This window comes from Polyodon spathula, chromosome 23 (assembly GCF_017654505.1).
Source record: "Polyodon spathula isolate WHYD16114869_AA chromosome 23, ASM1765450v1, whole genome shotgun sequence".
Lineage (NCBI taxonomy): Eukaryota > Metazoa > Chordata > Actinopteri > Acipenseriformes > Polyodontidae > Polyodon > Polyodon spathula.
The window spans coordinates 26,019,586-26,035,420 of NC_054556.1; the positions used below are offsets into that span (position 1 = coordinate 26,019,586).

The window sequence follows — 15,835 nt, forward strand, 5'->3', positions numbered from 1 at the left end:
CATGAGGTGCTTGCAACAAAGCTGGATTAGGCCCCGCTCTAACAGTGTAAAAGATCCCAAGTGAAACTGTAAAAAAGTTTCAATATGGCGATGTTTTATTAAAGGTAAAAAAGAAAAAATGTAAATAAATAAAAAAATATGGGCTAAGGGTCAACGGCAATGACCAAACAATTTAACAATAGGTCTAGGTCAAATAGTTATCCATATTCTATTATCACGCTTGTGTAAGACTCACTTCTACTTTTTGCTGCAGCAGTTTTGAAACACTGTCTTTCCATTAAGGAGACGGTTGAAATGGCTCTCTCCACCCAGTTCCAGTGCTACTGCGGAGCGGCTCTTTGACGAGCAGAGGCTGGACCCGGCCAGGCGTTTGGCTGCGCAGATTCCCAGGCAGCTGTATCCACGGATGCCCGCTGTGTGTTGCTACAAGAGGATTACCAGAGCTGTACTTCTGAAAGGAAATGTGATTACAATGACTCCCTTTCTTACTGTACTGTACCTGACACCCCATCGCTAGATAACGAGGGAGTCTGCCCATCCTTCGTAGCGTGAATGCAAGGCTGACAGGGCTGCCTGCGGATCATGTTACTCAGGTACAATGCAGAAGCAATTACGGGACTTTTCCAGTCTCACAGCACTTTTTTTCTTGGTCTCTCAATTATACATTGAATTGTATGCAGTTTATAATTACCAGCAGACAGACTGTGTGTGCGGTGTGTGACTGTCGGAGAGTCAATCTGCAAACTAAATACACACACACACACACACACACACACACACACACACACACACACACACACACACACACACACACACACACACACACACCACACACACACACACACACACACACACACACACACACACACACACACACACACACACACACACACACACACACACACACACACACACACACACACACACACACACACACACACACACACACACACACACACACACACACACACACACACACACACACACACACACACACACACACCACACACACACACACACACACACACACACACACACACACACAATACATTTTAAATGCACTTGAAATATCATGATAGTATCCTTTCTGTTTAGAACTACAATATTCAGCCACCAGTTGGCATTGTGTCCTATGCTGAAATCTGATTAGTTCGCTAATATTTGCTAAATTTAATAAGATTTAGCTCCAAAGTTATAAAATATATTATTATTATTATTATTATTATTACTATATATTCAGATAAAATATATTGTCATATCTATTGATAACTAATTGATTCTATTCAGATATGTATGTCCTGGATAATAATTGGCGATAATAATAAAAATAAAAAAAATAATAATAATAATAATAATAATAATAATAATAATAATAATAATAATATAATAATAATAATAATAATAATAATGAAGTCATGTTATTGTGTATTTAAAATATTAAACGAATTACATATACACAAAACCATTAACATTTTAAACGGTATCCATGGTTTTATTAGATTTTTTTATGTAGCCACTGTTACATGCACCGCTATGGCCAAAAATTAACTAATTTTGCTTCATAAAGTTGAATGAAATCCGCGGAATAATGTTAAGTTACCGTATTGAATTACATACCTTTTTGTAGTTTTCTACGTACTTAACGAAAAACTGATAAAAATGTTAAATGTGACATCTAGAAATGTAACACGAAATAAAAGATTTAAATTATGTTCATATACTTTAAAAAAAAAGAAAAAGTCTAAATCTTAAGATTCTAGGTGATGTAGCAATCTTGGCCGTAGCTGTGCCTTTATGGTAAAACAATGTTTTTCTGTGAGGTTTGAAATAATAATAATAATAATAATAATAATAATAATAATAATAATAATAATAATAATAATAATAATAATAAAACGTGTATATCATCGCGCTTGTATTGATTACTGGTTGGCAAAACATATGCGTCGCGGAACAGACACCCATACATCTCATCAAAGAAAAAGGACATGCAAACTAAAATGCCAAATGTACAATAAACGAAACAAAAGAACTATAGGTGCTGATCACCTTTCGGCAGAAACTGATTTTTTAGCGGTTGGTTGCTTTACAAGAATGGATGAAGCTGTATTGTGCGATTATGGACAGCAGAAATGCTGCTTGTTTACTTTGTCAAGAGCAGTGATGGAAGAGATAATGATGCGTACAGTAAATAGAAACAGGAATACTATACACGCCTTACCTCGAACACCCTGCGAAATAAGCGCAATCCGCCTCTGGAAATACCCTGTCGTGGTGCAGTAGAGTTGGTGTGGAAGCACACTGACATGCAGTTAAGAATCAGTGTGGGGTTTATGAGTTAATAATTATGATTATGTCTCAATACTTATGCTGCCCTATTGTAGCAAGATTCGATAACACACAGAAATAGTTTTATTGAACCGCGTATTATTTGAAAAACAACATATCGTGTTTCCACCGGCAATGCAGGTTTTTTGTTCTGTTTTGTGTTTTTGTTTTTTTTGACAATGAAAACTGCACTCCTGTAACTCGCATTTTTCTGAGATTTTCCGGTGGATGTTTGATGCACAGTAGGCCTATCTCGGGCTATATTGTTTTAAATGGATGGCTTATGTTAAAAATGCATTTCCATTATGTGAGTAGGGTTAGTTTTCACACGCTGCACGTTACGAACAAGACCAGTATAGGCTCTTTTGATAAAGCGATTGCAATATTAAGAATTGCATATATCCCAGGAGTCTGGATGTTACTTTATCTTACTCTTTCATGAAGAGAGGGAGTTTTGCGCTAACGAAATGATAAATTAACAGCGTATGTAGAGACCTCTGCACTATACTAATACAGTCCCAGTGTACAAGCTGTGTGTTTTTGTTTTTTTTTACTTGTTGGGTCAGAAGCAATGAGCGACAAAATAAAATACATTGATTTACACAACAGTGTAAATAAATCCCATTTTCTGATACCCAATCAAGAAATCGACCGTGGTGTTAAATACAATGGCCTCACAGAAAGAAAGAACAACAAAGCTTGTATTTTTACTGATAACTCGATCAGCCTTTAATTGCTAATGCTGTTTGTGGCGTTAAGATAGACCGATGGAAGTGCTAAATAGTTGGTCAACGGTGCCTACAGTGGTTTGCACCCATTAGCCTGTGGCCAGCGCTGTGCAAACAAGCCGAGGAGCGAGTTCCTGATTAGATTCTGATGGCTCTTGAGTTGTGCTGTGCTGTGCTGTGCTGTGCTGTGCTGTGCTGTCCCGGAGAAGGCACGAGTCGAGACTGGAGCGATGCTTTCCTCATTTACCTCTTTGTCCCGTTGAAAAACTGATAGCAGATAACATCGAATGAGCTAACCACATTGCAAAGGTCAACCTAATCTTAACCGCCAACTCCCCCATGATTCGGGCTAAAAGGGAGGGGTGGATACGAGAGAGAGGGGGGGAGAGGGAGAGAGAGAGAGGGGAGGGAGAGAGGGAGAGAGAGAGAGAGGAGTGGTTGTAGTTTTTATTTAGCATCACTTTACTTTCCCGCAAGCCTCCCATCACAGAGCAGTCTTGTTGAATCTGCCTTGCTACACAAAGCGAATGCTCCTTGTTTTGGCTCGTATAGGGTTAAGATCGATGCGAGGAGACTAGGGGCTTGTATTTACAGGAAGAAAATTAGCAAAGTGCGTGTACTTAACGATATACCGTATTACTGTGTAGGAAACCAGCAACTCCTGGCATGCTGCGTCGCATGAGAAACTCATTTTGTTTTAAGCAAAATATATAGTTTCTCAATCCATTAAACGCTCTGGAGTGGGGTGCCAGTTTTTCTTGACCTTGCTGCGTAGCCTACAGGTAAAGCCAGCGCCGCGATTTTGTGGCGTTTTTCATTTGTACGCGGCGCAGCTGAGAGATCTCCCTTGAATGCGGCACTCGAGAAAGACAACGCAACGCTCCCAGGGATAGCGGTGAGTGTTCACAGTCAAACCGGGATAGCGGTGAGTGTTCACAGTCAAACCGGGATAGCGGTGAGTGTTCACAGTCAAACCGGGATAGCGGTGAGTGTTCACAGTCAAACCGGGATAGCGGTGAGTGTTCACAGTCAAACCGGGATAGCGGTGAGTGTTCACAGTCAAACCGTCTTCATGAGACGGCGTTCTGTGTGATTGGAGCGTCTGTTATGAGATATTACTGTTTTTTTTTTTTTGTTTGTTTGTTTTAAATCTATATTTATTTCATTTAAATATTATTATTATTCGATTATTATTTTGTAAATTGTCAACACGTGTTTTTAAAGTTTTGTAATAAAACAATAATGCTGTTTAATTTCATATAACCATGAACATTTTGTTAGATTAAATAGACATCCTTATCAGCTCTTTAAAAAGTCCGCCTGTGCAGTTTGTAGCTAAATGAACATGTATGGCGATTTGTGTCTCGGTTTAGCTTTCACTGAAGAACAATGCTGATATTATTTCCATTATATTAATAAACCTGTCTTAACGCCGATAGCCTTCTGCATATAATCGTTAATAATATCTTTGAAACAATGTGAGAGTTTGTACCAACACACACACACACACACACACACACACACACACACACACACACACACACACACACGTATAGATACACACATATATAGATAGACAGATATGCGTTATCTTATGTTTCTTCTAGTCTGCGATGCTAAACCAAATAATTTTAATCATTTTAATTAAAATACATTGTGAAGACAGACACAAATTCATTTAAGATCAAACTACAGTATTGAAAATAACCCAAGTTTAAAAAAAAAAAAAAAGTGTGCGTGTGTATTTGCGACAACCCAAGTTCAAATAAAGGCATATTTAGATAAGCTACTTATATAGCTTCTTTAAAGAGATCTTCACACGTCATAGATAGATACAAAATATATACAAAATCCCACTCCTCAAATGTGACTTTAAATCCTCAATGCCTTTTAAAAAACCCAATCCTCGATTCTTTCAAGGAATGTCTGTTTTATTGAAGCGCATTGTTTTGTTTATTGTGTTTGTTCTATGTGGCCGGTCTTTCTCAATCAGTCGAGTCTATTCTTCAGATATTCTTAATATGTGATCACCAATATATATATATATATATATATATATATATATATATATATATATATATATATATATAATATATATATATTATATATATATATATTTCACGTGCCCACTAGTGATCACACTTGAGGAGGTAGACTTATTGTACCAACATACAGCTTGCTGTGTTACTTAAATGTAAATTTACTAAAATAATTTACTAAAATATAACAGTACCTTTTTTTTTAATTAATGTAATTGCTTTTTTGTACAGGAAAAAAAAAAGAAACGTGCAATATCTGCAGCAAATATATAACTGTATGATTTTATTATACTTGACTTTAACATTTATTCTAGAAGAGCCATTAAAAAAATGATCAATGTTTATTTATTAATTTTGTAGTGGTAAATGTAAACTTAAAAAAAAAAAAAAAGGTTTGCATGTCCCCCAACAATGTAACTGAATACAAATTCCTCCTTTTGGTTAAGCACTGTAAGGTCTTTGTCCTGGGCTCTGTAGCTCTCAAACTGATTTATAAAGGGGAAATAAACAGCCAGCATTAAAAATCTGTTGAGTCAGCCACTCACCGGGGGCTATATCTCCTTTGGAAGTTCACTGTGAAGGCCAGAACAGTGCTATGAAAGCTGGATATATTAACTGTAAGATTTACTGATGCTGAGGGAACAGTATCACCATGCAATGCATTTCTACTGGAATCGCTGGCTTTAATATGTGTGCAAGCAGGGGTACCAGAAACTATATCTGGGCTTTATAATTTATGAATTTAAGTTCCAAGCAACAACCTGCATGGATTATGAGAATATCACAATATACAGAATAGTCCTGATATTCCAATGCGTCACTGTAGTATCACTGGGTTTGGATTAGATATTCTAATTATTTTGATCTATCTAGTATTTATTTATTTATTTATTTTTAGAGGATAAAGGAAATCTAGTTTAAATTTCAAAGTGTCATTAGGAGAGGCTGTGTGCGCTGTACAGGAGGAGAGGAATAACTATATATACAGTATAGTGTGTGGACCGTGAACATACAACGCGTTCATACAACCAAAACTTCTCGATCACCTGGAATGAAAACAAACTGTTTCCCTTTCTATTCGTTCCATTAGAAATCCGGTAGGGATATTCTGTCACGGCCAGGGTTTTGAACAGCTGCAAAACTAGTGCATAAAAAAAAAAAAAAAAAAAAACATATTTTATAAACTAAAAAACAAACCATGATGACTTTTTGAAATGGCAGCACCAATTAGAATAGGAATATTCCATCTGAATTAAGTGGAATTCGTTTTAATCAAGAAAATAAATATCAGCGAATGTACATACAAATACAATATTCTCCCCACCCTAGCTCAGCAAACATTCTTTCTTCACCCATTCTGTCTTGATTGTACCATTTTGTTTAAATTTGTAAAGCGGCTTGGTTAACAGCGCTATAAAAATGTAAATAAATCAAACAAATAAATACGAAATGCTTAGATAAAATAAACAAGCATGTTAAAAAAAAAAAAAAACAAAAAAACTTGTCTTTGAAGATTTCATTTTATGGGTTTCCTTTTAGAACAAAGCATGCACATTTTCAGAGGAAACAAAAACACATTGCATCAGGTTCAGGAGTTTGTGGTAAGGAGACAATAGAAAAATAGTGTGCGAGGAAAAGAGAGGAGAGAGAGATGAAATAGGTATGTGTGTGCGTGCGTGCGTGCGTGTGTGTGGTGTGTGTGTGTGTGTGTGTGTGTGTATATATATATATATATATATATATATATATATATATATATATATATATATATATATATATATATATATATATATATATATATAGATGTATAATATACACACACACAGTAGTATTCAAGAGTTTGAAAACAATGAATGATTTACAGTAGAAGGGATTGTATTGCCCACTTTTCCTCACTCAGACACCTTACTCACTAAATATCTAGGCATCCCGGAATAGAAAATCATGTTCTCTTTGAAATTATTCAAGAGATTTTAATGAATAGTCTCTCCCACAAGTGCTGCACTACCCCCAGTAGGATAGCTAGATAGGTGGACAGAGGGGTCGAGAAATCAGGCTTCTCCTGATAAGGACAGTTTAATTCCCAGAGGAAGCTATAACACCTTAAGCACACCCTCTATAAGGAGACTTGATTTAGTGCTCTCTGTGATTAATGCACTCTTGAGATGAGGCCCCATTCACCAGCCTTCTCAAACCCATCCTTTCATTAGTTCCTATTACTTAACCCAGTAAATTGTGTGTGTTTGGAGCGAGGATCGGGTATGGGAGCACACTGCAGAGGAGAATTCCACCCCCCCCCCCTACAAAAACAGGAATTCATTCCTGAGTCTTCTGAAGCCAGAGGTTTCTGGCATGATGAATATTTTCACAGAAAGCACAGTTTTTCCTGGCTTTATCTCATTGATGTGCACTATTCGATAGACGCCATTAACCCCTCCACTGCCATTTAAAAGAGGTTCCAGTATTGTATTACCGTCGGTAGCAGAAACTGTGTGTGCTACATGTTTTTTTCAGATATGAAATTAAAAACAGAGATACAGATTCTAATTCAATTCTTGTCACAATTTACTGCCCCATTGGCGGCACTTTTGGGAAAGGGTGAAGGGTTAATATATTGTGCAGCTGTGCACCACGGTATCTACCACGTCTACAGTGACGGTTTATATACTACATTAGGGTAACCGAATAGGACTTTATTTTATTTAGAGTTGGCTGTCACTGTGAAAGAGTGGCCATTCAAAGGTGCTTTTTGTTTTCTGGCATCTGCCCAGTTCAGCTAAGTAGCTCAATTTGAAAAAGAGATCCTTATTTCAGATTAGTAAGTAGTAGCACTTCACAGCTGTTGCTACCTTAGCTCATTGGACATGGAGATACACAGCTAACACTATCGACCTGGTGGCACTGGGCTGGATGTGCACTGCAGCTGTTAATACCTGCATGAATTCTCACTTGTGCTCCTCTCTTTGCCCTGGTAACTTTTCACACTAGTTTTGCAGTGCCGAATGTTCTTCCCATTCTCATTCTTCTACAATACTACTGTATTTTATCAAGATTATCACCATGCATTTACTGTGCTTAACTGTATATCACCATACTAGTCTGTGCTTTACCCATATGTAAAAATACTACATTACCGTCTAAAAACCCTATTGTTTGCCATAGCATTCTGCAGTACATGCTACAGTATAATTGCAGGAAAGTAGTTACCACACTGTCCTGTGCTGTTTCCATGGTGCACTTCACTAAACTTACAAATATGTTACTCTCAAAAGCAGTGCAGTTCTGTACAGACTGAAAAACTAGAAGCAACTTTGGTCAAGGCTGACGGAAGGTCAGTGGAGAAAGGGAGCTGACCCTTGATCAGCTGGCTGCCCAGTGCAGTTTATTTGACTCTTGTCTTTTGACCCAGTTACCGAGGCTGTATGATCAGTCAGAGAGGGTCATTGTGGTGTACTTCAGCTGATTAACAGTTCGTGATGCAGAGTTTCAAATAAACTGATGCACGTTAGTAATCTGTAAATCTGTAATGCTCCTGCACTATTGCGCACCCTGTTAAGGCTCACGCTAGAACACTGCACACAGATTAAGTTATGAAACTTTCTTTTAGGCAGGCTCCATTGGCAATCCTTTACACATACACACACCTTAAGCCAGCCCATTATGTGCATTATATTCCTGAAAGCCAGACAGCTCTACGACTGACTGCCTGTCAACAGCACCCATCATCACTGTGAAGTTACAGCCATTTGTTTCTTCGCCTTTAATTGGGGGTTATCTCCCCAGTTCAGAGAAGAAGATCTTTAGTTAGATAAACACCATTACTGAGACTTGAATTTGCTGAACAAACTCAGAAGCCGGTGCTCATTGTCTTGTTATCCCTGGCGACCTGTTCTCTCGTGTGATCCCAGCTCTCAAAAACCTGCAGGGACAGTCCACTGTCAACACAAGCTCATCTGTAAAGCATAACACCTTCAGGTTCCGGGAGGGTAATTAAATAGCTTCACTTGTGTTGGAAAAGAACCTCTGGAAATGGGCTGGTGACATTGATTAACTACTGTACTGTAACACCTTGACAACAGAGACAATAGAGGCAACTGTATAGCGATGACACAGAGGTAAAGATATGTCGCAGCATCTCACGCCAGCTTTCCTTGTTTGTTTGCTTGCTTGTTTGTTTGTTTGTTTACAGCAGTTTCCAATGTGTGTGGGTGATTCCAATGAGTCTGGGAGGAGTCTGGAAGTGCAATCACTCGGTCAGTCAACAGTTGAATTTAATGGTAGCTGCCGGTTCCTGTGGTTTACAGCGCTGGCCAGATGGACAGCAGCAGTGTCCTTGTCTGTACCCCCCCACCCCCCCAGCCTGGATCACTCAGCCCTGGGTCGAACTATCCACACCCCCTTTCTAATGAGCCAGCCTGGGGGCTTCAGAAACAGTACTGATTCACACACAGAAGACACAAGCTTGCAACACTTGCATGCAGTGTTTCAAACTTGACCAGCAATCTAATTGACATCACTCTCAGTCTTTTAGCTGGGGGCAGCTTCTCCTGTTTTGCAAAGAAATGTTGCAATTGTGTCTTAGCAACCCACGGAATGTTTTTAGCAACTTTCCATTTTGTTTTAGCCATTGGGGATGAGAATTTTAGGTCAGTAAAAAAACAATAGCAAGTTGCTTAAAAAGGTTAATTGTTCAATTGTGATTACCGAAACTAAGTTTCGAAAGACACACGCTAACTTGAATGTGTACAGCTCTGTCTTGTTTGAGAGTAGAGGTAGCAACGGCCACAAAACAATGGAAGGTAACATGAATTTCAAGGAAGGAAAAGAATACCTCCAGCAGATTACAAGAAGAAGGCAACAGAACTGAATTGATTCATTCAGACTTGCTAAACCTGAAAGGGCCAGATCTGAGACACCAGATCTTCTGTGTCATGGTGCCGAGTGAGTCAGGAACATAGAGCAGAGACTAGAACATACAATACAATGCAACAGTCCTTTCTACGTGACCTGTCATGCCAAATGTCCCAACTGAATATATCAGTATAAAAAAAATGGAAATCTTGTTGAGCTTGGGGATGAGCCACGAGTCGGTCACCCTAACATTACTGATCTGGTGTCCCTAGTGTCTTGGAAGCTTATTACACATAATATAAAGATAAACTGCCTTTCAGCCCTGAAATGCGCTTTATTGATCTTGAAGCCCAACCTCGTTTTCCATGAGATGGGAGACAAACTGGTGTACCACAATAGGAAATCTCTTTTGTTACAATACTGGTAGGGAACTGCACACTCTGCTTATCTCTGTGGTTCGAAATGATGACATATGTTTGCATGAGAGGTCAGCTCAGAGACACAGTCGGCACAGTGGGGGGAATCCTGTCTAACTGAGCTTACAGCCTGAGGTTCCAGACCTCTGATACGCCCTGTAGTGCAGTGGCCAGTATTTATGCATATGTGCTAAATACACATTAGGTTATAGAAGCCAGTCTGCTCTTGTGGTTAGAGCAAAGGGCTAAGCGCCAGCAGATCCTGACCCAGGGGACCTCTCGGGGGGCCTGAGCCCCCCCCCCCCTCCAGCCAGATCAGTCGTCGCCTAACGCTTGGCAGCAGCTGTCTCCCTGCACAACACAACTCTCGGCAGCGCTCCTGATTGTGTGAGCCACACACACACACACTGCAGATCGACGGAGATGTGCCTTCTGTCAAAGCACTTGGAGGTACTGCGAGAGCCAGGGCATGCAAGACTGTGTTTAAGTAGGGCCCTGCAATTCCTGCTTCACTGGAAAAGCTAAACGAACGCACCAAACATGTTGCCATTTGCTTATTAATCTAAAGCCAATATAACTGCAAAAATATGCAAGCAAAACAGCATTACCCAGATACCTTCCGAAAATAAGCGTTTAATCAGTTTCAGAGGATACTATACATTTTGCTTCTCAGTAGTCTTCCCGTGTAGATTTTCTGCAGTGAGGCAGGGAAGCTTATTGATGTTGCTCTGTGCATTGAAGTCTTTTGGTTTAGCATTGCGCACTGTAACCTGTGTAACACTGATGTGCTTCCACAAGAATCAGCCTTTTCAGAATAATTTTCTGCTGGAATGATCCAACAAATAATGAACTGAGAAGAAGCAATGCTAGAGAATTATACAGAAAATAGGGTATGCTACACGCTCGCAACCTTAACAGCCAACCGGAGTGCACTGTAGCCATAGGGTATCATGATACCCGCCAGGCATTTCTGTATGAAATGGAGCCGAAAGAGAAAATAATTTCTTCACTTGGCAGGACTGTATGAATATCTGGAATGTTTACTTCCTCTCAGACTTAAAAACAAACCATTGCTTTATTAAACACTCTTCTAGGAAAATAAAGATGCTATGAGGCTGCTTTGGGGAGGTCCACCTCCCAGCTGTCCTACCCGCTGACCTCTGTCCTGAGGCACTGCTTTTGGGGGAGGGGGTGAGGAGGGGGCCTGGCTGCTTCCAGCACAATGGAAAGAACCACGCCGTGGAACGAGCCCAGTCTTCATAAAGGGAGGCTTGTTGTCCCGAACGGCTGTTGGCTGTAAAGTAACTGTTACCTGCACCGGAGCAAGGCAGAGGCACAGGAAGGGATGAAAGGTGATTTCATGGTTCATGTTTGGAAGTTTGGAAGTTTGGAAAAAACCTGCATGGGCAGTTTTGAGAACTAATGGATTGGTAGAATTATGGTTTTTAGCACAGCCTGTGCTGGCAGTAGGCTAGCCTGCTGTGAGAGGGGGTGCTCTTCCTTGTGAGATGTATGTGGAAGGTCTCATCTGCTTGATCAAGGTCTCTGTGCACTCATCAGATAATTCAAACAGGGTTCCCCTATGCCCTGACCATGGTCCTCAAGAAGACTCTAGTTTAAATGTGCATGCTGTAGGGATAGCAAGACTCCTATAACCACCTGCGTTGTTAAGTTTTTATTGTAATAAATCAACAGGCACGGGCAGTCTAAAAATAACATTATAGATTATATACACCAAAAGAAACAAACTGTTAGAATATTTTAGCATGACCATTTCATTTTTTTTTGTTATCATTTATTAAAGGATTATATATATATATATATATATACACACATACACTGTATATACGGGGTAGTGATGTGTGGTGACAATGTATTAACAAAGTGGCTGAAAAGAGGAAGCCACAGTAACTCTGCATCTCTGAAACACTGTGTATTTGATTTCATTTGATTGCCGTTCAGGCAGCATTTTATACCTGGAATCTCAGGTCATTTGTCATGTAACCGTATTATGATCACTGGACCCTAGTGGTTCTACTTTGTCTATATTACACAGCATGCCCGGGTTGTTTGTGAACTACAGGTCTGAAATTGCTCTGTCCCCTGTTGGGTTTCTGACACACTGGGCCAGCTACAATGCAGTTAATGACAAGTTATTGATTCTGCTAATGAGTAGTACGGTACCCATAGACCAAGGATCTGAAATGAACACAGATGCTCCGAGGGCTGCCCTGCGGGACAGCTCTGTGTAAGTAGCATCCCCTGTTCCATGCACACCCTTTCCAATATTGCTTGGCCAGAGCGAGACGCACATATCTATCCAAAGGCACCAGCCTTGTAAGTAGGGGATAAATCAGCTGCCTGCTAATGCAGTCCCAAGACAGTTAGGTAATCGCTGTGCGTAAATCATCTCGCAGGCCCATTACTGCTCCCGTAATCACTGTTAGCATCTGCTGCAATTATTCTTTTATGACAAATAGGATAATGATAATAATAAATCACTTGTTATTTATGATGTACAGGGTTCAAAGGGTACAGACGTCTTGAGCCCAGAGGCTTGCTGTGTGGTGTCGAGTTTAAAAGTTTAAGACTTACCTGTTTTCCAGGTACAGCTCTGGCCAAAGGTTTTACATCATCCTGTAGAATTAACTAATTGTGCTTCATAATGCCGAAGGAAACTGGCTGAATAATGTCACCTTAACATATTGAATGACACGCCGCTTTCTGGTTTTCCATGTACTTTAACAAAAAACTGACAAAAATTAAAAAATGCGACGTTTCAAAATCTAACATGAAATACTACTGTACTACTATTATGTCTTCCAGTAGACTTTTTCTGTATCATTGTGTAGTTTATTTGATTACACGGTGCTATATAAAATACCTAAAGGATTATATATGTCTCAATCCTAAAAGTCTAGGTGAAGCAAAAGGTTTGACCATAGCTGTAGATCTAGCCTAAGATTGCATTGTGATTATGGCACAGCTATACTCAGAGGCTTACAAAGCTATGATAAACGTGTGGAATTGTTTAAATGCTAACGCTGCATGCAACAGCAAAAAGAATTCACCTCTTTGATACTGATGCGGTTTGTTTTGTTATTTGGGCCTTTTTAAAAAGCTGCTGTAAAGACAGAGATGCTGCTGTACAATTAACATTTAATCCTATCATTAGTTTAAATGAGGGCTGTTTCGATCAAGCACACACCGAACATCTGTATACCTGCTGTCTGCCCTGAATTCATTCCCAATGATAGCGCCACTATACAGCTACAGCAGTTGGGCAGTGCCATAAGTGAACATGACTCAATGTAAAGTGCCAAGATGGTCATAGTGGCGCGGTAATGTTGGTTTAATACAGGCTCCCCTCTTAGATTCAGGTATATAGATTGAGGTACACCTGTGCATTGTCTGTGTGCCTGCAGTCCCAATCGCAATGTTTTAAATACACACAGAAAGCATCCCCTGTAGAGCTCTTTGGAGAGGAACTAATGGCAGGTTCAGGCTCCTCTCGGGTGGGGTCTGCCCTGTGTTTTTCCCCTCAGGCAGTCAGGAAGATGAACCAGGTAGGTGGGGCCTCCAGGCTCCATATGCTCCTCATCCAGTCCCCTATGACACCCCTTCACTGTTCTCCCTCCCCAGCTGTCAACTCTGTTTATCCCTTGCTGTTTATCTCGTGCATCCGAACACAGTTCCATTGCAAGACAGAGAGCAACAAAGAGGAAGAAGTCTCTGGGAGTGTCTTGTAGGTTACCTTTCAATACAGAAAAATACAAACGGTGAGCTCTACAGGTGGCATAAACACTGAACACCCCAGGCTGTCTAGACAAACTCAATATCGTTACCACTTACCAGGTCTGATGCAAAAAGCGGGTAGCTAGAGAATAGCTCTGCTATGGTCAGACGCAGCCCTTACACACTCTGCACATTCGGATTGCCTGTGTCGTTGTAATTGATCAGAGTGGTGGCTGCTGTATGTGTGGCTGTGCTGTAATCCCCCCCCCCCCCCCTCTGTCCCCACTCCATCTCTCCCTGCTGTCACTCTGTACCTCTCTCTCTGTCTCTTGCTCACTCAGGTTCAGGGCAGTGATCAAACAGCAGTGCGGGGCCAGAAGGCCAGACTGGGGGGCCTGGGGGGGGGGGGGGGGTTAGGAAAGGACAACAGCATGTGCCCGAACCAGGGGGCCTCAAAGGGAGGGGGGTAGGGACAGGGAGGAGAATGGGACTCAACTTAGCCCCTTGAAACCAACACGCTTTTCAAAGATAGGGAGCTTTCTGACACGGAGCCTTTAACTTTTACAAACGTGCTACTGTAGTACTGCATATGCACAGGGGGTGTCACCCTGCCGAGCTATTCACACAGCCTGACTGGCAGAATGACTGTCAGTCTTCACCCCTTTCTGTTTTGTTCTTCCATTGGTTCTGTCATTATAGATCACAGCTAGACCCACCTGTCTGGGGTGCATGGAAGGAGCTTGCGAAAGTAACAGGAAATAGAAAGCAGATGGCATTGTTTGAATTTGGTTTCGGGTAAATCCACGTGAACAAATGCTATTGTGTGCAGCACAGAATCTCTACTCACTGCCAGGGGCCAGTCCCACCTGTGGTGCTTGAGTACAGACCATGACTCTCTTCATGTTTGTGTTTGTGATTGGGTGAAGCAGGCAGGGATCTTCTTGCTTCTTTTTCTAAATAGTAAGTGAAGGATGTTAAGATTGGTGTGCACTAGGGTATATGCACTGTGTTCTATTTAGGGCAGGGGCTATTTGATTTGAACTATAATAAATGTTTATGGTAGTATGTACTGGTACTGCATGATAAATATATTTGGTTTTAAGGTGTCAGTCCCCTTTATAAAAGTTTACTGCAGTATGCAATCGTAAAAACATACAGAAGGTTGTAAAGCATAGCAATGGCTCAGTGGAAACGTGCTAATTAACAGCATTGTATTAAATTTAAAACAAATGGTGAATCCATTGAACGCATGTGAAATTGCCATGCACATTTACTATGGAAAACTGTTATATGCTTCTAAAAATCCAGCTGAACGTGAAATAATAATGCCTGAAAAGCATGCAGTTTGATAATGAAAATGAGAATGATTCCTCAAGCACATCCATCCTATGTGCAGCAGTGTGCAGTCTGCTCTGTATAACTCCTGCAGCGCTGCCAGCATGTTGCACTGTCTGTTTGTTTGCTTGAGGAAAGAATGTTTCCTATTTTGCAGCGGCGCTAGTTGACAGAGAGCTTCCTGACCCCCTGTTTGCCATCCTGTCTCCAGGTTGAAGGAAGTGCTAGATCTGACTGCGAGTTCCCAGGGTCCTGTTGGTTGGAAGCAGAGTCAGTGGGAGACCCCCTCTCGCCCCCTGAACCCACACCACTCTCCAGGTCAGCCCCCATACTGTTGAGCTCTGTTGTCTTCCTCTTGCACCAGTGCAGTCTGTAGTTTCACACCCATCAATGTACCAAACAT

General features: G+C 40.7%; 1 protein-coding gene across 1 annotated transcript in view; it reads left to right on the forward strand.

Moving 5' to 3' along the window:
* Positions 1-232: 232 nt before the first annotated feature.
* The window catches only part of eya2 (EYA transcriptional coactivator and phosphatase 2), a 34,768-nt gene continuing 19,165 nt past the window's right edge, over positions 233-15,835 (forward strand). Inside the window, exons 1-2 of the mRNA XM_041225210.1 lie at positions 233-593; positions 15,644-15,750. Coding sequence (XP_041081144.1) covers positions 583-593; positions 15,644-15,750 — 118 coding nt within the window. The 5' untranslated portion in view covers positions 233-582. The remainder of the gene's footprint in view (positions 594-15,643; positions 15,751-15,835) is intronic.